At 41.8% G+C, this 22,322-nt stretch overlaps 1 protein-coding gene and 1 long non-coding RNA gene across 8 annotated transcripts in view; one reads left to right on the top strand and one right to left on the bottom strand.

Annotated features, from left to right (window-relative positions):
• Positions 1-295: 295 nt before the first annotated feature.
• LOC100650885 (protein tweety) overlaps positions 296-22,322 on the bottom strand; it is a 39,987-nt gene continuing 17,960 nt past the window's right edge. For 2 of the 7 annotated variants that reach the window (XM_012310382.3, XM_012310383.3), the window contains exons 2-10: positions 17,556-17,641; positions 14,556-14,764; positions 5,171-5,443; positions 3,535-3,869; positions 2,740-3,171; positions 2,372-2,473; positions 2,058-2,300; positions 676-869; positions 296-595 (exon numbers count right to left, since the gene is read on the bottom strand). In XM_012310382.3, the coding sequence (XP_012165772.1) occupies positions 698-869; positions 2,058-2,300; positions 2,372-2,473; positions 2,740-3,171; positions 3,535-3,869; positions 5,171-5,443; positions 14,556-14,693 (1,695 nt within the window). In that variant the 5' untranslated portion in view covers positions 14,694-14,764; positions 17,556-17,641 and the 3' untranslated portion in view covers positions 296-595; positions 676-697. The remainder of the gene's footprint in view (positions 596-675; positions 870-2,057; positions 2,301-2,371; positions 2,474-2,739; positions 3,172-3,534; positions 3,870-5,170; positions 5,444-14,555; positions 14,765-17,555; positions 17,642-22,322) is intronic. The other 5 variants (XM_020863604.2, XM_012310385.3, XM_048407218.1 and 2 more) reach the window with 4 other exon arrangements.
• On the top strand, positions 19,802-20,825 carry LOC125385399. The gene is made up of 3 exons (XR_007224601.1): positions 19,802-20,045; positions 20,115-20,237; positions 20,322-20,825. It is a non-coding gene; the product is annotated as an uncharacterized LOC125385399 (long non-coding RNA).

Raw genomic sequence — 22,322 nt, forward strand, 5'->3', positions numbered from 1 at the left:
GACATTCAGTGAAAGTGACCACAGCGAACTTTCCATCGGACGATATTCCAAAAATCTTAATAATGGCAGTTTTTATGCGTTTGGTGTGTCGTTTGATTTTATAACTCCGTTACGGCGTACAAATTGGGATCGCTACCCTGTACTTGGCTCAACGTCGCCACCGTTGACTTGTTTTCTTGCCTCGATTGCGCTCGATTGTACGTTCCGTACATGTTTGGTACAGCGTTGTTTTGCGTCGTACCGTTGAACTGATTCCTAGTGAAATTTCTATCTAATGTTCGCACCTGATCTTGCATTTGGTCTTGAATCCGAATGTTTGGCGTCTTGTTTCGTACCAGGGATCGAAACTGATTCATATTGGTCTGCGAACGAGACTCGAACTCCCAGGTCGGTTGACTACTGGGATTTGGTGGCAACGGGCGATTCTGATTCCAAGCTGGAGTCGGGCCTCTTTTTAAATTCGCTAGATTCTTCGGGTCTAGAGTCTGTGTTTTGCGAGAGTCTTGGAACGTAGCCAGATGAGCAGGTCCGTGAGAGTTGTGAGACAGGGTACCGGTGAAGGACGCCACGCTTGGTGTCCAAGGTGGTTCTCTACCTACGATTCCAAAACAGAATCTTCATTTCAAAATTTGAGAGTTGTATTTAAATTAAAGAAAAGATTAACGGTGAAATTACCGGGCCCTGCGGGGGCGTGCCCTCAGTAAAAGTCACTGGACTCGAGGGTCTTGCACTGTTTGCTCAAAGTCGCGTACTGGCCAGGTTGATCTCCGAGCCCAGAACGGTGCTCAGCTCGTCCACCTGTCGATTGCTGATTATGCTGAGACGATTTGTGATCCCCGCCTCCTCCGCTCCCGTTAATACCCCCACCTCTGTAAATGGCAAATCGAAACGAACAAAGTTGCAGCATTATCTTTCTCTCGGACGGTTCTCTGATGTCTAATTCCTATCGAGAAAACTCTGTATCATTCGTTCATCTCGTAAAACAATCTAAACACGAACGTTATGAAAGATGAAAACACGCGCAAAAGCATACTATCGCTAATGTTTCCATGTATAGAAAAAAAGGCAAAAACGAACTCTCTTCCTTGCTTTAAACATCGATTAGAAAAAGTAATGGAGAAAATTGAGAAACATATCTATATGAATATTTTAAAAAAATTTAAACTGGCAGAATGCTGTAAGAACACCAAAGAGGAAACCAAACGATTGTACAGTTATTGTCCTGAAATATAATTGGCGATAACCATGATTAATTCGTCTTCAAGCGAATGTGTGATTTCGTTCATTTCATTGTAAAGGTTGAAAGATCAATAGCTGTACCATATTGTTTGCATTATTGCCACCAGAGTGTTGTGAACAATTAAAGCAACATTCAGACCTAACATAGTATCTATCGACATAAACAAATCACATCGTAAATCGTAAACTGAATTGATTCAACACACTGGTAAAAATGGAAAATTAATGCATCTCATAAAATCCAATAAAAAAACACATCGTCTATGTAAAGCGAACAAGTAAAGATTTGATGTAACATCTGTACGTTCGTTAATATGAAATAACTATGTAATTCACAATTGATCCGTTGAAAATTTCATGGTTCTCACATCAAGTCTTCAATTTGATGACAGTTATGAAAAGGGATTAAGTGACAACTTTTCGTACCAAACTTAATTTAAAACCCATCGCATAATCCGAAAGAACAATCGTAACTTAAACTAAATCCCACTTCAAACCGCATCATAAAATTAATTTGACGAACTGTCGCAGTTCACTTAACGTTCAACCTTTATCGTATTAAATGCAGCTCTATAATTACCCCCTTTATGAGGCTGAAGTTTAATAATCTGGTACTACTTAAAGTCACGTTCTTACTAGCCCACTTACGGTCTTCCTATTAACTCGAAATTATGGCTTGATAACTTCCATGCTAATAACTATCTTCGTTGAGCGTTCTCCTCCTAAACCGACGTTTATTTGAGTAACCGGAAGGTTCATATACGATAAAGGTAGACGACAGCTAATAAATGAAACCGAATAAAATCTCATGCACAAACTTTAGCATGCTCTCGTGCAGCTGACGTGCTCGAGCAGTCGCAGTAGCGTAGGACGGCGGGGGCGGCGTTAGCAAGAGAGGCTGCTTAATGGTATTTTGAGTGCCATGAGCATTCGGATAAAATACAGAAGGGGCTGTAGGCGGGTACGACCCTTGGCCTCGAAGGGTCCGTGCTGCTATCGCCTGCGAAGCTGCCGATGGCGGTAGATACGGGTCCTGCTCATCGACTTGATGGTAATCTCTTCTAGAACAAAGTCCTCGTTAATCATACTCTGCGCGTTGTATCTTTTAGTTGCGTTAAACGTACACACTCACCGCTTTCGAATATAGATCCAAGTGTGAGAGTCTACCCAAACTAGCACTGTGAAGAACAGTCCCGCGGCTAAGCTCGCCAACAGCATGAAAGTTAGTCCGTATCTGAAAAATTTCAACGGTGTTACGGTATTTCTTTAATTACACCTCGGATAGTTAATAGAGTACTTTAACCTTCTGCGATCAATCATTTCGCAGCAGGTAAACAGTTTACATAAAATACTAGAGAAACAACGTGATCGATAGTTTGAATCGTACATTCGCGTTTCGTATCATTCTGAGAATTTATGATACATGTACGTATATAGTTATATCAATTTCTCGTGCCCCTGGTTAAATAGCAAAAGAATAAAAAATAGTGCCAAACTCACAATCCTAAATGACATAAGCTCTTCGCGGCATGAACGTATTGTTTGTGAAGAGGCTTGCAATCCAGTAACGTCGTTAATCCCGACATGAGCTTGTTTACGGTGTTCACGTCGATCGAAAGGCTGGTCAATTTTGGCTGCAATTGTTGTTCCTTGAATAGTTCCAGTGCCAACCTGGTCACGGTACTCATGTTGTCTCTCATGTTGTTTGCTGCGATTTGACCGTCGTTTAATCTCTGGCTGAATGGATTATTGCGCGTGTTCTCACAATGCGTGTAATACGAAAGAACCTCAGAGGCTAGAGTGGCCGGTACCGCCCTGGTTAGGTAACCGTCTGGTGACACGCAGAGATCACCTAAGGCCACTGAAGTTGCGAGATACAGCGAAGCCATCAACCACGAGACTATCACCGCAAATAATCCAAACACGGAAAATCTGAAAGGAAGATTTCAAAGCAAACGATTATTAGAGTAACCAGAACCAATCGATCTATTATTTCCATATTTTTCAAACATTTCTACTTGATATTTATTCACATTACCGTGAAATACTATGAAATATTATCGTATCGTGCCGTCGAATTATGTTCAAAGCGATTCTGATCCTATCTCTAACTTTTAACATCGTCAAGACGTTTCTGAAATTTACCGATGCAAGATTACCATCGTTCGTTGGTTCGTTCGCAGCTGCGAGAAGGCACAAAAACGTAGTAATTTAAGAGAGTTGAATCCAGTCGGACAGGAGAACCCTGTTTTCGCACGGTTTTTGCTAGACATGCGAAAGAAAAGAAACACGTACGTTATGAGAACGCATCTGGAATGTCGCGCGACTCCGACGACCAGCACCACACAGAGGACGAGTAGCGCGCTGAGAACGGCCATGGTGACGGGCCACCTTAATTGCTCTATCTTCTCTCCCATCCCGATCGCGCCAGCCAAGCTGATTCCGCTCAACGGTTTTCGAATTTCGAAGCTCCGGTTCACGGCGATGTTCGTGTTTTGTTTCATGCTCTGCAGAGCGGCCAACAGCAGACCGAGCATGGTTTTATTGCTGACGGGGGCATCGAAATCGTCCCCCAAGGCAGTCAACTGTAGCTGCACCTTCTTCTTCAATGTCGTCTCGATGGTGTCGGTCTTGAAAAGCAAATACCTTTTAAGTGATTTCAATCGCCAAGGTAATACTCACAGTGTTAACGGGATAGCCATATTTAATAGGATAATTTGTGAGAATGAAGCGAGCATAAAGGTGACAAATGAACTTTATCCTCTCGCGTCGCAGACAATCACATTGGCATAAATCAAGATTTTGAAAATTTGAATTTAATCGCCTATTTAGACTAAATGAATTTATTACAACGTTGAAGATTTTTATAACAATGAACGTAGAACGCTATTGCACGAAAAATGGCACCGTGCATCATCTTACACCTTTATCGTGCTCGACCCTGCGAATGTCCAATAAAATCACGCTATGCTATAATTCTAAAACTGATAAAAAAAATATTTTCTTCCTTTACCGCGGAAATAATCACTAGTTCTAGGACACGAGTGATAACTCACTCGCCGAATTCTTTAAAAACGAAGTTAATCCCGTTTACGGCGATTCGGTTAAATTAAGTCCGTCAGATAAAGATCTTTAATTAAAAAATGGAATCTCCTTGGTGGCTGGAAATCGGATTATTTATCACGAGACGGGTCTCTCTTCTTTCAGGTTTATTTCCATTACGGTTGTCCGCAAACTCCTCGCTATTCTTGACCCGAATTAAAAGCGCTAATCAAGGAACATTTAAATGTAAAAAAGAAAAAGGAAAGGAAGACAAGACCGTGAACTAATTATGAACGAGTTGCAGCTCTACTTTTTCGGTTAAAGTGTAAACATGAATGTACGAACGAACAAGTAGTAATAAGAAAGTTGAAGTGGACGAGATGTTTCCTTCGAGAAGTGACTACTGAAGATGAACGGAACGAAAGTTTGCAGTCGTTGAACGTCACTGGAGAGCAGAAATAGTAGAAAAGATCTTTCTTGCATTACGTAAGATAACATTCTTCGTTTCCTTTATCTTTCTCTAAAAACAACGTTTTCTCCGAACGATTTAATTTAATTTATAAATACGGTAAGGAAAGATAAAAATAATGCATAGATCGAGTAAAGCATCAACCAACCAAGTGAATTTCGAAAGAACCAACAAATTTACTCCGATTAATTATTTCATTGCACAACGCAAACGTCGCTATCTTAAAAATCCATAATTTGTTCTTCCAAGTTCGCCGTTAATTTCGAAACATCGATTATTATTCTGAATCGATATATGCGTTTATGTAATTCGAACGAGGCAAATAACGATATCATGATCGGAGCGTATCTAATTAGAATCGGGCAGGAGGACGTTTGAGAGTCCGTGTCAGACAGACGTATCTCGTGGTGGCAGACCAACCTGATTCCGTACACCCATGAGAATACCATCGACGTTCTTTGCGGCGGCCACCAATTGCACCAAACCGTTGTGCACGTCGTCGTTACCGTAGAGGCCGACGGCAACAGCTCCGCTGCAAAGCAACGCCAGGATGGCCAGCGAACACTTCAGCAGGGTTATCGACCTCCTGGGGCGCGGCTTCCGGTCGCAGCATCTCGTTACCAGGTAAACCAGGAGCACCAGCAACGTCAGGATTAACCAGGCTGCAGGGATACTTCCAAGTATCCCGAGACTCTGTTAATTAAAGTTAAACGTTAGTTATCGCCGTGCATCTTTAATAAAACCGTTCGCGTATACCACCTCCTTATCTCATCTTTATCGTTTCCGTTTTTCCTCCCCCCGCACCACCGTTTCCATTCGCCTTATTTTTCTCGCAATTAACGTTCGAGTAGTGTTTCTTTCGGCGTAGCCGGAAATCTCGAGGTTTAATTAAATCTAAAACCATCGCCGAGATGCTCCGTTTTCTTTCGTGTATTTCATTTTTCTTTTTCCAAAATTTCCTGCGAGCGCTAATGACTCCTTGCTAGAGAGCGAAAGAGAGAGAGAGGAGGGAGAGAGGAAGAGAGATCAGAGAAGCTTCTCAGCTACTTTCTAATTAATGATTATTCGTAGCTGCCGCTCACGCGACCAGTACCGTTAATTAAGCTTAAAACTAGACTTCCTGAACGCATAAAAATTGCAATAACCGTCTCGATATCGTGGAACACGAGGTATCACCATGCAGAACACGAACGTCACACACGGTGGCAATCTAAAAGAAATGCGACGCGAACGAGTATTTCCAGTAACCACGCGGACATCCGCGACTAGACTCGACGTTCTCTTAATTTCCCGGCCCGATAACGCGAACGTTGAACCGAATCGCGGCCGATCGCCGACGGATGCGTGCGCTAATCGGGACCACCGGTTACGCTCGATCGGAGCATATTATTAGCGAACGCCGCTATAGAACACGCTTGTTGCTCTTGTTCGCGCTAATTAACTGCCTGCAAGGATGTCGAAAGGTGATCCGCCTGTCTCGCGAAGATCGTCGCCCGCCGTACAGTGACTCACGCCGAGTGAATCATAGCGAATTCACGTGCTCCAGAATGCTCGCCGATCGTCGATTGCCGCCAGTATCTTAGGCATTACGAGAGCAGATTGAAAAGTTTTCGAAATTGCCGCTACAAGTTGTTGTATTTGTTATCGTTATTGACACTGCGGAAACTTCCCTCGTAAGAATCTGTCCTCGTAAATGTGTTTTATCGACAGACGGATGGATATTTGCTATTTGAAATTTCATTTCTTTACCCATTGATTTTTCTTTATACGCGATACGAACCTCTAAGGAGCCAGATTGGTCAACTTCATTTTTATTTATTACCACGGGGTCATTCGCTGTAAGATGACACGAGTAACAGTAAAGTAACGGTAAGGTAAATTAGCAAAATGTTTCCAACATCCTCGTCTTTCATTGCTTTTCGATTTATGGAATTGATCGAAGTGGCTTCTGTGAGATGATAGGATTCAAAAATTTAGGATCGAAAGAGCACAGACGAGATTATTACGGAATAACCGAATTTCACGACTGAAATTATTTTTTTAATGGCGATAGTCAATCGAATTTTTTCACGCGAGCTGTATCGACACCGTGATCCAACAAAGATAAATCGTGTCGTCGTTATCAGCTGTGTAATAACTTTTATCGTCGTTATTCTATTAATCCACCTGGTTTGGCAGAGGGTGGATTAACGCGTGGCGGAGAGTGCTATCGCATATTCTGTTTAGCGAGGAAGCTTAGTACGTTTGCAAGGTGTATCGCACGGTCGTTGTTGCTGTGACTCGCGGAAGATTTGATTTTTCTGTCGTGTTACTCAAAGGCCTGCACGCCACCGGGGGTCAACCACCCTCGCGGCTCGCGTGCCACCCCATGAAACCCGCTACATCGACCGGTGTATGTACATATTGCATTTCATTATTTACGCGACATCGATAAACTTCGCCTATAATTCTCGATGTCTGTGATTTTTCGCGGAAGCCGGTCCTCTCTATGTTTCCACGTGTAACAAACAGCGATAACGGCAAAATTTTAATTCGCAGGGATATTAACTTTCGCACAAAAATCGTAGGAAAGTTTAGAGCTTTTTAAAGCGGTTCGAATATAAGGACAGTAATGAAGTTAAAATGAGAGACGAATTTTAATTTCAGTCAGTTTGTCGGTTTATTACGCCAGCCGGTTAATAACAAACTGAAGTATAATTTACTTAATTGATACGAATGTTCTCTAGACTGAACAACACGATTGCGAGTGTTACATATTTCAAAACGTGTCATGAATATTGAAAACAGCTAGATGGTGTCCGTTTCGACTGTTTCGAACAATGCTTTTGGAAAGTAATTGCTGAAGCAAGGTGAACAAAGCAAAGCCGAATAAAATACTTTGAAAATTTATAACAAAGATATCATCAATTTGATGTTTTATATTTTTTCCAAATTTAGAAATGGAATTCCTCTGACAAAAAACTATTTTATTACCTCGATTCGTATAATAGAAGGAAGTACGTTTTTGACGAGTATACTCGTCATGAAGTGGCGATATTTTGTGTCGTGACGCGAGTTTACTCGTCATGCGTAAGGAAAATAAAACAGTCATTCTATTACTTAATTCTTTATTATAACAATCACATAAACTCTGTGTTTGACGAGTATACTCGTCATCGCTTATTTCTCGCGACATATTTTAGGTATACACTTTTCAAAGAGGACGCAACAGCTAACTGGTTAACGAAACTCGTAAAATATCTTAAATACCGCGTTAGATAATTATATCCTTAGAAATCCTCAGACGATCATCGGTGGCAGAGAAACCGAGTCATCCAGCAACGATGCTGAGATACCGAGTAGCACAACCGATTCGCAAAGAAAAAGCAGATATGTGTCGCCAAGTTGGAGACAGAGAAAAGAAAATGATCGTGAGCCATGATGCTAGCCAGGGAGATATCTGTTCCTCACTTTTGTCGAGAACTTCAGCGACAGTTTCGAGTAGTTGAAGACGAATGATACAGAGAGACGTGTGAATTTATGGAAAATCTTCTTTCACTGGCGCATTTCCCAGCCGGCAACCGGATACGCTTTTCTTCCAAACAAACCTCGTTGCGCGTCGAACTGAATTTCGCACGTACGGTTGCTCTACGATCGGAAGAATCGAACGTATGCAGTTTTCCTATGCTAATGCGATTTCTTGACATCGTCCACCTAGATCATTTTCTAGGCAAACTTTCCGAAAATCGAAACTTCAGAAAAGCGAAGAAGTTGGTTTGGAAACGATTTCTGTTTGGTTGCGTTGCAAATCGTCCAGCATTTTCTATGCTGCAGCTACAGAAAATGTGAAAACGTCAACGATAATATGAATCGTAATAGCCATTCTTAATTACTCTCGTTTGGAGCTTGATAGTCAAAGATAGAGGTAGAAAGAGTGACCGAATTTCGAGACCTGAATCGCGTCTAGACAGCAAGTCTCTGTTTACAGTTTACGGAACACGAACTGAAGACGGTCGTTGCACCTAGTGCGACAGAAGCTCTGGAATAAATCCGGAAGTGCACTCGAGATAGAGAAAGAAAGAGAGAGAGAGAGAAAAGAAGGGACGCGCGGAAAGGGCGTGCTCGAACTTCATGGGACCCGGTTGTCTAGGAAGGTAGCACATAAAATCGCAAATGAATTCCCTTTCGAGATTCGCGAACCTCTGAAAGAGTAAATACGGGCTTCACCGCCCTCTCTTCCTGCATCGTTCGAAAAACGCGTTGTTTCTTTTGTCCTGTTAGCATACTCCGTTCTTTTATATCGTCACGTTACAAAACTCTCCTCGAATCTGAATGATCGAGTTCGGAAGTCAAAAGGATCTCGACTGTGTTTTTCGACACCATTCCGCTTGTTCTGTGTCGCAACGTAACACGTGCGACTTCGTGTTCCTCTTCACGTTTACACCACGTAGCCGCCACGTTCGTAGTCGACGAATCGTAGAAACGTTCTATTTCCTTTCCTTCTCCTTTCGTTGTGTCCGTGACTGAACGTCGACGCGTAAAGAACTCGGACGCATTTATTCGAGTGGCTGGCAAAGAGGGAACGAGGATAGGAGCCTGCCCCGAACAACGTTCAATGGAATTAGCAGGAACGTTTGTTGTAAATCGACTTTAATCAGAAAAATCCGCCGCGTTTGTGCCAGATTAAACAAGCTCTCTGCAGTGCCGAGAGACTTGTCTTGTTGAAAGGGCAATCACAACTCGGAACTCTATACTCGGAAACGTTTGAAAAATTTGTTGGCAAAAATCGCTCGTTGATTTGAATTGTTTCCCTGATTTTATCAATCGAGGCACATGGTGTCTAATCTCTGGATACTTTCGGCTATTTTGAAATATTCGATACTTCGATCAAATCGCGTAAGTACTTCGCGTTACATAAAATGTAATTTACGGTAGTTAATCCATCGGAACGAATTTTCTGTACACGGAAAATGACTTTCTATCAAGGGAGGGAAATAATTGCGCAGTAAATATTACGTAATTTTACTAAATACATGGGAATTGTATACATGTATATAAATGTATACACATGTATATACATGTATATAAATACATGTATTGAACATTTTAATTGTCAAATGTGGACATTGAGAATGACACGGTTTCGTTACTATATGAATAAAAAGAAAATGACTCGTTGCGAGGAGATGGACGTATGTGAAATTAATTAAGATACCTCCCATCGCTAATCTCGATCGATAATATCCCTATTTGCACGTACATTGGCTTAAACCTGTACGGTATGGTAATTCTTTAAATTGCGACAGTATAATTAAGTTGTGTCATATTATCTGCTTGTTATGCTAATCTGAAAATAGAATGAACGAGAAAGGGTTACCAGCAGGGTCGTCGTACCCGGGCTTTTTTCCGATTTCTTTCAAGGCGTTTGAAAGTACGTGAGATACCTTTGGAACAAAAATCCTCTTAACTAAAGTACAGTACCCTTCTTTAAGGCAGTCACGCACTTCGGTACCAGAGGTCGCCAGTTCTTTCTTTCTCTTTTCTTTTTTCAACTTCAAACATTATGGAAATTGTCTATTTAACATGGCAATGTAACAAGATACGACGAAAGAAAATTTGCGTAATGAAACGGTAATTTCTACAAACCGATTTCTACGAAAATGAAAAAGACAGAGGTGGAAGGTATGGTGCGGTAAAATAGAGAGAGAGAGAGAAAGAGAGATCGTTAATCTACTGTCGAATTGGAGGTTAGAAAACAAACGATGAAAGATACGACAAAACGCCATCTCACGATTTAATTACCCGGCGCGGCGGTGCTGTTGCAGCGGCCGCTTCGTGAAATATTTTCAAGCAGCAGGAACAATAGCCAGGGACCCAATTACCAGAGCTCGTGTTGCGTCGAGGGTGCTCAGACAGGCGTTTCCTCGAGGCTTCTCCTTCGCTGACTACCCTACCGACGACGCATGCGAGAGTAACGTGTCTGCGTGTGCATGCCAGTTAAATTTCGCACGCTTTCGATGTCACCGATATACTACGATCAACCAGGCCAGTGTGAACGTTCCACGTTATGACGCTATTTACCTTCCTCTCTTTTCTTCTTCTTTTTCACTTCTCGTTTCTGACGGTTCGTGCAATCGTTGAACGATTTCCAGCGATCCGCCGATATTATGCCAATTTAAAGACGTTCGAACGTTCATTCAGGTATATAGCGTATAACTTGATACAGAACAGACGATACTGGGAAGGAATATTGCGAAAAGCGGAATATCTGTATTATTTAATTCCGTTATACGTTGGAGGTAATTCCATCTGTTTCGATTCAAAGGCAGAAAATGACGGAAATAGCGCATAAAACGGCACGTTAATGGAACTTACGAAGGAGCAGAAAGAAAACGTTAAACAGTCTGAAAGAAAGGGAAAAATGAAATATCCACCGGTTGACTGAAGCAGAAAAAGTAGCAACGAAGTAGTGGAAGGACAGGCAGGGGGAAGGAGGGAGGGGGTAAAGAAAAATGGCAGACAAAAGAGGAAGCGAAGAAAAGCTGGATACGAGAAACAACGACGCGAGAGAAACCGTTTCCCCTGTAATCTACAATGATTGAAAACGCATGAACAAGAAATATGATTGATGAGAAACTGGAACAGGAAACAGGAAACGCTCTGTATGCGGTAATGAAAGCGTAATCCACGATCGGTATCGATATGGATGTGCTCATTAACCGGCAAATGCTTGTTATTCGCGAATTTATCGGGGTCGTTACACATTCTTGTTCCTTCGACCTTTTTTCAACGATTTCATGAAATTAAAACAAGAAAAAAGAAAAAAAAAAAGAAAAGATTAAAAGCGATCGTACATTTATATTGCAGTCAAGGTTTATGTACGTCGTTGACGCGACGCGCAAACAAATAATTACTCGGCACAAATATTCACACATTCATAAAGTTTGACCCCAAATTGAAATTGAAAATTATACAAATTTCACAATTCGATTGCGAGCGCTCGTACGATATGAACGTTGTCAAAACACGTGCTACTTCCTCCTGTTGCTCTCGTTATCCGGCACCTGCCGACACGATAATTGGGCGGACTGCGTTCGTTTCGCCGATTACAGGAAAAAGGATCAATGTACGTGAGCACCGTTGCACGCACCTCTTTGCCAGGAAATCTCGCGAACGAGCGACAATCCAATTGCTCAAACGCAACGAGATATCCGTCTTGATCCCGTAGTAATATGTTGCCCATGCCCTCGACATCTGCAACGAAAGACGTTGCACCAGGCGATCGTACTTCTTGTCGAGAGCCACGAGAACCCGATGCTTTTGGAGTACGGGGCAAGAGGTTGCTGTGGTAGAGGGAGAGAATACCGCGTAAGCAGCGATGGGGAAAGGCTCGTACCGAAACGTGAAATATCGATGTTGTTCTACTACGTTCGGTAACTTTTGTCGGGATAAAAGTGCAGGATTATTATTTCTACGATATTTTATTAATATATGGAAATATAATCGTACGTTGATTGATTGAAATTTGAATGCGATGTACTTTCAAGTATCTCATAATGAACATTGATCGCAACCGTTTCGATAAAACAATTTTGTAATTTACATTGGTTTTCGCCGTTTCGTGTTTTTAGTTTAGCGAAGTAACGGTTCGATTCATTTTCGAAGACCTTAGAAATCTCGAAATTATTGATATTATTTTTAATAATTAAGATACAGGATAACAATGATGGCACGTGAAACGAACGATCAATGTTCGCGTTAGTTTCACATCTAACTGTGGAAACCTCTGAAGGATCACGAAGACGGAACGATAACAGGCTAATTCGGTAACCGTTAACTCGGAAATATCATGTGACTGACTGGAGATACTATTCGAAGCGACTGGAAGTGTCTTGAGCCCATCGCTAGTTAGCGGTCTGACGTTTCGAGCCCGTTAAAGCCCACACGTTGCCCCAGGCGTATTATACGAAAGCCTTTGTGCATTGTTTGAGCTTTCCCGGCCATTGTGCTTTCCAGTTACACACAGCTTGGATTCTCGTGCACTCGTGGCATCCAGCTGCGTTTCTCTTCGTCCTTTTCCTCTTCGCTTCTCATCCAGACCGTGTCCTGTCTCTTCTTTCCTTCACCTTTCTTTCTCTTCCTCTTCCACTTTGTTACGCCGAACCGCGTGATTCTTTCCTCGATACAGCTGCCTTTTGGACAGCCATTCGTCTGGACGGGACAAGAAACTGGAAACACTTCGCCCGAATAAAAAAGAACGTACCGAGGAACTGTCTCGTGGCGTCTGGGATACTCGTTTTCTTCGGGGTAGGTCACCTTCATTTTTCCCGCTTTCGTCGAACATTCGCGGAAAAGGTTACGTCTGTCAATCGAGATATTCCATCCTCTCGAACGGTTTTTATGAGGCGTACTCACCGATAAACAGTTCGCGAATATTGTACGTGCACGTCGTTAACATTTTATTCGCATACTATCGCGATACGATCACGTTTCACGAACGTGTTTGCATCGGTTCGCGAATAACACGCGGACAAACGATAAACGGTGAAGATTTCAGATTTGAAACGAGCGGCACGCGACTGGATCCAGATAGACCCGGCGGGGTTGACGAAAAGAAAGACACGGGAACGTGAGGCAATTTACTCTCGTCGACGGACGTGTGGCGATGGTCAATAAAATACGAGGGAGAGGGGCAAAGAAAATAAATGGAAAAACGAGGATTCGAACGTCCGATGGGAGTGGAACATCGTGTAATTTCATCTTGCCCCGACCAGAGAGGGTTGTGCGGCCTCTGTTAATTAGCGCGATTCAAGGAAATATTTTTACGGATAGTCACGGTCGCTTTTGAATTGAACGAGACGTAATATGTTTCTCCACTAGTTATTTTACAGAGTTCCACAGATTTTATACGCGGTAATTAATTTCCAGAGTAAATGGTACAAAACGAGAGAATTAATAAGATTCGTCGAGCTCGACGATTTCACGGTTATTTCACGCACAGCGTGTTCGGCGCCCAATTTTCGAATTCAAATAGCTTTTAAAACGTCCTGTGAAACGATTACTCTAATTAACGTGCTAACTGGAACCACGAATTATAGGATGATTTTTTTCACGTAACAAAGAATTTAACGTTCCGCAATCAATTTTGATATTTCTCTGAGACTGCAATAATAAGACTTCCGATCATAGCTTAAGCTTCGAATCGAACGATAATCTGATTAAAATAGGACATACTGTTTTTACTTGATATATATATATGTATTGTATTACACATATATCGATATTAAAATATTAATATTAAATTGAATAAAAATTGTACTACTCATGTAGGACGAATTCCATCGAACCAGCACATCTCCAAAAGATTCAAATTTAGCCAAACAACTTTTTGATTCGTTTCAGAAACGGATACAACGCTTGTAACTATCTTGACGAATGCTCGGTTCACGGAGCATTGCCAAAGAATCTCTCATTTCTTTGGGACGGGGAAAGCATCGAGGAACATTTTGCTTGAAATCGACGGGAATGCTCTCTGTACGTTGGCCAAAACGGAATCGAGCCTGGATTGCTTTCGTATACTGCCGTAACTAGAGAGCAGAGCCGGTGCATTGATATCGCGATTCTGTTAACCACGCGATACGCCATTTATTCCGCTGACCCAGCCGAAACTTACCGGTGGTGTGGACACGATTCTCGCATTGCTTTTGATCGTCGAGGAATTGACGAGATACGATAATAGCCCGATGAGAGTTTCGTTTCTCGTCGAAGAACCAAAAGATTTCGAATAAAATTTAAGAAACAGCAGAGGAGACAGATTTGCACTTACCTCGAGATAGATTTCGGAATGTGGATTGAAGGTGTTATTGACCGAGTGGAGAGAGACGTTGAGGTGCGGCAGGCTGTGGAAGACCCTAGCGAGCTGCGGTACCGTGTACTGTTCGGGAAGCTGCTGACCGCCCGCCATTTTGGAGAACCCTTGTCTGCCGAAAACCCCGTTGAAGAGCCTCTCCTACTCGTCAAGACATGCTACGAGAGCTGTAACACCAAAGAGTCAGCGGGTTAAGAACTGCTTCTGGCTTCTTTCTCTCCTTTCGAATTCCAATATTTTCAAGTTTAATCGAAATTGTAATGGCCAAAGCAATCTGACGTTAAACCAACACATGTATACGGAAAATATTGTAGAAATTGACTCGGTGATTCTCGGGTAGAGGGAAAATTAAAGGTTCCGTGAGGATGAGGCGGATCGGCGAATCGATCAGGGAAATCGACGCTTGGCGATAGAAAGAAAGTCGACTAGACTACTAATGCTGTTATATTTGACGCGAACCGATTATCCGATTTAACGTGCAATTAAACCGGTAACCACCGCGCAAAAAGGCGGATCCAATACGATCCGGATACCATTTAGTTTCAAGTCGAATCGGCCGATCTTGTCGCAGTTTAATCTTTGTTAGATACATCGCGCTGCCCGATGATGTGCTCTCTTTCTCTTTCTCGACCGCTCAGTCTTTGTCACTTCTCCGAAACGCTTTGCCAGGACTGATTCAATTACGCTCGAAGCGCCGTTGTGGAAGCAACGAGCGCTTAATTAATGAAATCTGTGCCAGCTGCTCCGTTCCGCTCTCGTCGACGACGATACCCGACAAGAACACGTGCCTCTTCCGGAAGCATCTCCAGATTCTTTTTAACGAACTATTACCCTCCGGCAGCTATGTTCGAATAGGTCCACGAATAGGACCGAAGCTTCATTGGACATCGGTTTCCCTATATTAGTCTCGTCTTTTCTTCCTTCGTTGTGTTTATGCTCCTTTCGCTGTGCATTCCTTCCTTCGCTCATTCATCATCGTTCTACTTGTGTTATCGTCTTTTAAGATAATTATCGATTCACTATTCCTTGCGATTATTTCGGAAGGACGTCGAGTAACTTGAGCTATGAAACTTTCGCACAGGAAGTGGTTAGGAACTTCCAAAGCTTTTCAATTGTAGATTCAGGTTTTCGCATTTAAACCGGTTGAATTAAAATTCTGTTAAACTGAAATTATCAAAGCCACAAAATTATCTGTCGTAACTACGTAATAATACCGTGGTACGCTAGACGCGCTAGGCCAATTAGAATACCCGCATAAATACATTATGACAATTTTAATCGAAGGAAGACGAAACAAAGACACAATGTAAGCTCAAGAGATTGAATTTCAGCGAACTGGAAGTAGGGTAGAGGAGAAATCTTTGATTAGACGGCATCACTACGCGTAGCATTTGATTTACATAAACCGCTACGGGTTCTATTCCTCCATTCCACCCCTATTTCGACAGCCACACCCATGTATAATATCCTCTATACCCGCCGAATCTGACCGGCAGACTACGAAATATCATTTTCCCGGTCCGAAACGATATCCTCTGGAATTTTGCAATTGAGATGAACGCATGGATACAAACGAATCTTCTCTACGGATCCGATATCCTCCTACGTATAATATTTTCTATATATAATATAAATATTTTTATGTAATATTATTAATTAATATTTATATAATACATACTTATATATTATATAAAATTTAGAAGATTTCGTTCTGAATCCAAGCAGCAAGTAGAATATTAATAGATTTAGCGCCGTAGAAAATTGATGATTTCCGGTAGAATCTGATATACAGGTTAACCAGCTGCGAGTAGAAGCTTCAGCTGCACGACATCGTCGATTGCGATCTTCCTAGATGTATCTTCTCTGCCTTTTCCCTCGTTCCAGTGAAATGTAACAGGAGGCGATCGTTTAAAATAGAGAAAGTTTGTCTTTTTTTCATGTATACTACGAGATTCATAGGAGGCTAGATATATCGCAACAGTCGAGTCGAACGTGTTGTTTAAAATTAGAATCTTCCATGGATCCGAGTCGAACTAGAATTTATTCGATATCCTGTTCACGACATAAATTGATCCCCTTCCTCTGTTGCACACCGTCATCGATTGTGTCGATCTCTTTCTACTTTCACCGTCTTTTCTTTTCCTTGTTTCAGTGATATTCGCTTTCTGGAAGATAACGAGTCTCCAATGTTTCTACTCTCATCCATTTCCTATATTTTTTAACTTAACTTCTTTAACCTGGAACGACACACGTTAAACTCTTTTTATTTGCAATTTTATTCGCGATACAGCGATCAAATTACGTACGAAGTATAACGTTAAAACGATCTGCCATAAACAATCGTAAACTTTTCACAGGACAAAACAACGATCTCTTCTTAGAAGATAATTTCAGGACAGATAGTATCTATACGTTAAAAAGTGTTTGCAAAACCGTCGATTCAAAGGTATCGTTGTCCTGTGACCACGAAAACGTTCAGAAACGGGGGTTCTTACTTTGCATTCCCAGTTAGTTCTTTGTCGTCGTCGTCGGAATTATAAACGCAGGACCGTAGAAGAGCGGGTCTCGAACAAAATAGGTAAAAAAACGACGGAGGTGGAGCAAAGGGAAGTACGATGGTCCAGTCCATTCTTGAACTTCCTCGGGCTGCCGTGAACACCGTGGGAAAAGATCAGCTGCCACATACCGGCTTTAAACTACGTTACACCTGGTTACTTCTGCGGGCACAATTTCGACCATTCGAACGTTTCCATCGTGTTATTTCGACGTTTCAGAGGCTTATATCGTAATACTACGAGATAATTCCGCGTGTTCGCGAATTTAGATTTGAATATTTCATTCGTCAGGTGGACTTGTAAATATCAGGTTGCAACGTGGTTTGCAACGGTTGAGGTATACGTGGTCCCACATGGGATTAAGGATAATAGTTGAGTTGGCTAGTGATATCTAATGCATTACCTGCCTACAAGCTTATGGTGGACTTGCTCCATAGAATATTTAATGTTAGAAAATGCAAGGACCCTTATGCAAGCGCTGTAATGCTCCTGTAAAAAAAAAAAAAGAAAAATTCTCAGACGAAAGTAAAGCGATCTAAACGAATAGTTCCCATATGCGCGAGCTTAATTTTTTACTTTCTAGGCTTTAAAAAGTTCGAAAAACTTCCGGTAATGTTTTGTTATTGCATAAACTTCTTAACGTTTCTACTAATTGTACAGTCGTTGGTTAAACGTCAAACGCTTGAAACTTTATTCGATAAAAATTCGAGCGAAAGAAATTCGAGGATGAAATTTCGTCTGCATCGTCGACGATTCGGTTAGTGGGTTCAGCCACATAAATTATTCCTCCACGACCTTTCTTTCTACCCTCGCTTAAACCAGATTTCAAAATTACTCCGCTCGTAAGGAAACTCGTGAATCTTCTTTTTTCGCTCAACTCCTTCTCAAACTTTGATAAATATTTCAAAATCGTTTCTCCTTACTCTAACCACACCTACGCTTCCATTCCAAAGTTTCATGAAAACTTTTCATTCTTAATGAACATGTTCGACAATTGACACCCGCTATAAATCTTAAATCACGTTCGAAATTCTCTGACAACGTGGAATCAGTGAACACGGTGTAGCTCGCAGGCGGATTCGTTGGAATTAAAGGAGGAAAGAGTGGCGAGCTACCGCGGCAATTGCATTGCTTATTGTGACGTTGCTCTTTCGTGGTTCCCATACGCCACAAAGGCATCCAGCTGCTCGAGCATGAAATTCTTCGGATCCATCAGAGGTTGCATCGCGGGAACAAGTGCACTCGTTCTCAGGTGGCCATGCATTCCGCCAAGATCGCGGCACGCTGTTTGAATAACTTTGCGAAACTATTCGTGCGAGCATCTCTGCTTTGCCATGCTGCGTAATTATTTCAACAGATTCCATCGAGCAGTGCGATCCGTGAGCATATCCACAAGGTCATTCCGGCGAACAAGATCGACGGATTTCCATGCAGATCCACGTGCATGGCTTTTGTATGACGAGAGCGTCGATTACGTTGCAGATATTCAGATAAACGAAGCGTGTTCAAAATCATAGAAAATTTTTAGCTTTATATAATACAATGTACGGAGTGTTCCATTTGAATTACAATCGCGCTGTGCTTTCATAGATAATAGAAGGATTCGAAACATTAAGAGTGGTTAGTTTTTATTTGCGGTATTTCACGAGAGCAAGAAAGAGGGAGAGAATTTCGATCGGAAATAGAATCGTATCGCGTAAATTTAATGCATATGGTGATCAGATTAGATGTTGGAAACGCATGTACGTTTGATTGATCTGGAATAACCTCGATGTAGTCCACTAATACAATTTAAGGTATCACTAATATGGCTCGCATGCATCTTTCGTAATTTGCCTGATTCATAGGAAATAACATTTCTCGCGATATAAAGATGGCGAAACGCGTGTCTCGTATCATATCGAATTTTCAAGATATTTGCAGAGTCTGATTAACACGAGACACCTTATGCACGACACCTCGACAAATATTGTCAAGCGCGGTACTTAGCTCTCGAGATGTTACACGTGCCTAAGCCTAACTCAAAGGACAGATTAAGCGACGTCTCTCTGTCAATAATTACAGTTCTGCGATTTGATTGCAAATAATATCATCGACTATCATCACCTATCGGTTCTACGATCGAATCGAAGTTTCATATTAAATATAAAGGAATCTTCAAACTTTAGCGATATCGCAGCGTTAACGAAGCTTCAAGACGTTTCACGTAACACGCGTAATTTATGCGTGGTTTTTACGACAAGCGTTGAAATACTCTCATGAGCAATTGTATAGCGTTCTCGACAAATAGCTCGCGGGTCAGAGAAACGCGGGTTCTAACTTTCCACGCGCTGCTTCCACCTGCATCTTTCATTGCAACAGCAACGAAGGTTAAATACATCGTAGCGCGGGGAACCGTTTGCTCGTGTGCACGCTGCATTAACAAACAAGCCCGAAATTGTTACAGGAATCACCTCGGCTCCGTTGGGAGGGAAGCCAACGCGGTGTACAACCGGCCTGGATTAGCCTCACCGGGTATAACGGTGATTAACATTTACGAGGCGTGTTTCAAACCGGCCCACGAAAGAGTCACACATCATCGTTTGTGTGTCCATGCGACAGAGACTAGACTACCGTGTTACGGTTCCGCCAGTCATCCCCGAGAATTCGTACTTCCTTCCTCTACGGCTACTGTTTGTGGCAAATAATCGCGTCCGAAACGAGTCCGCCCTCGCGGAAGCGAGGTTGGCGATGCTGGTACCGACCTTTCGTTTTGATTCCGGTTAACTGTCTTCGAGTTTGAACGATACGGACACGTCCCCGCGGGATGTCTGACAGAACGAATTTGGAAAAGCTGAGCTGTTATTATGAGAATTATGCGATCTCGAGTTGGAAGATACTTGTACAGGATATGGTACGTAATCACTTTCGGAAAGGAAATTTTTATCTCGTAGACGATGCGCGTTCTGGATGTGCGTTTCAGGCAGACGAAAATAGATGGAGCAAGAATTCGATTTTCAAATCCAATCTCGAACCAAGTGAAAAGGGCTCGACGTTAAAGCGATACGTACATGTTGGATGACTTAGTGGGAAAATTCTATTCCGTGTACTTAGTTCAAATAACAATAATCCATAACGAATTGATTACAATGCATCGATTATAATGACAATGCAACTGGTCTTTATACAGAGATAGAAGCAATTTGCTGGACGTTAAAGAAAATAATGGAGTGGCAGAGGACGGACAATTATGTTATTGGAACGATTCCCTTGTGGACATTGACGATCTACTTCCTTCGCTCTAATTCGCCACCGTTTAGAGAAAATGAAAATAACGATAAAGCAGCATGGACAAAACGGTTTGCAGATGCTTTTAGTTTCGTTGTTGGAGGACCTTAATGTCTCGTTCAGAGGATTTCAATTGTTTTCAATTGCGTTCAATGATGATCTGTGTAACGCTTTAAATTTGTATCGATCGAGATTACAGAGTGTGGCTGCGACAAACGAATATCGTCGCAACTGTGCGATCAAATTTTCCAGCAAGATTTCGGAAGATTTAGAATAAAAGTTGACACGAGGTACGACTTGAATTTCCTATTTACCCGGTAATACGCGCGGTCAACGATTTCACAGTTATCAAGATTATCTTATCAGAGCATGCACTTACTACGCTTCGTGTTGTTACACGTGATATTCTTGGGACCTTTCTATGCCACGTTCCAAGCGTCGCAACGATTCACGGTAAAAATCCTGATTATTCCGATAAATAAGGTACACGGAACTACTCCAGCTCTTACTACAAAAAGTTGATTAATTATTGCGTAAGAGAATGTTGCAAGTTAAACGTCGACTGAAATATCAGCAATGTTGCTCAACATATTGTGTTGGCAACTAAGTTATTGCGGATTTTGTCATTAGCTGGTATTGACAAAATCCGCAATCACTTAGTTACCAGCCCAATAGATCAATTATATGCGATACCTATGCTCTTATGAGAATATGAATTTTTCATTTCATTTTTCATTTTTGCGGTCTTCGTATGAATTTCTCACCTAAAAGCCAAGGGAAGAATATATCCGCAAATCACATACGTATGGCTGCCGATTCAATATTAATCGATGTTTACTAATTAGCTTGACGCAAACGTTATTCCACTGATCTTCCACTCGATGTTTTTATATTATCTCCAAAAGTCTCTAGTAGAGATTTGCTTAAATTTTTGATAAACTTTGCACGTAATTCTTAGCGAATTACTTGATAGGAAATACAGAAATTGTCCAAATGATCGGCAATGACCAGACGATACAGAGATCGCGAGTCATCAACGATTTCACGCGTCGACTCGATGATTTATCGAGGCCACGTAATTGTTTAAACAGTCTGGCGCTGATTTCTGTTCCGTACGGTCGTTGTATACGAACGATGATAATTGCAGTGTTTACAGAAGCGCGCGTAAAATCAAAACGACGAGCGGTGCGAGTAATTATTTCCTCTGTGTAATTTCCGTAGCGATCATCGGCTAGCCACGATTCTTCCTCCGAAATGTCAAATTATTTCCGAGCGTCCCTCCACGAGACAAAACTCGCCAACGATCCAGAAAATCTCCACGACATCAAAGATTTTATTTCTTAAGAATTCATGAATTCGAATAACGATCCGACCGATCCGTCTCATCGACGATAATTTGTATCTTTCCTCCTTCTTTTTTTCGTTTTTCCTAGCTCGGTAACTATAGGAGATAACGGTGCACATGATATAAAGCTTATCTACTCGTCTCTTATCTATTAATGCAGCCTCGTAGTAACGATCGTACTCGGAATTCGTGCAATTTCAACTTCTCCGTGAAATATCATAGATATACGGACGATTGAAAACGTTTCCTGAAAGTAGTCGTAATTAAACGTCGATTCTTGGCTAAGTAAATTACAGTTATTAGACACGAGACGCTTCTGCGACGAGACGATGGGGTTGGAAAACGCAGCTTGTTCGATGAGAAAAGCGCGCTATCGCTTCGTGAATATTTCCTGTTGAAGTTACCGTTGCTTCGAATATTTCTCGAGTCTTTTAACCCCTACCGTTTCCCTCGCTTCTTTTTCGCGTTTACGTTCGTATCTTCCTCTCGAATTATCAAATTCCTTGATAACGAAGACCATAGGGTACACAAAAGATTGTCTGAAAATCATCAGCGATA

The sequence above is a fragment of the Bombus terrestris genome, chromosome 7 (assembly GCF_910591885.1).
Source record: "Bombus terrestris chromosome 7, iyBomTerr1.2, whole genome shotgun sequence".
Lineage (NCBI taxonomy): Eukaryota > Metazoa > Arthropoda > Insecta > Hymenoptera > Apidae > Bombus > Bombus terrestris.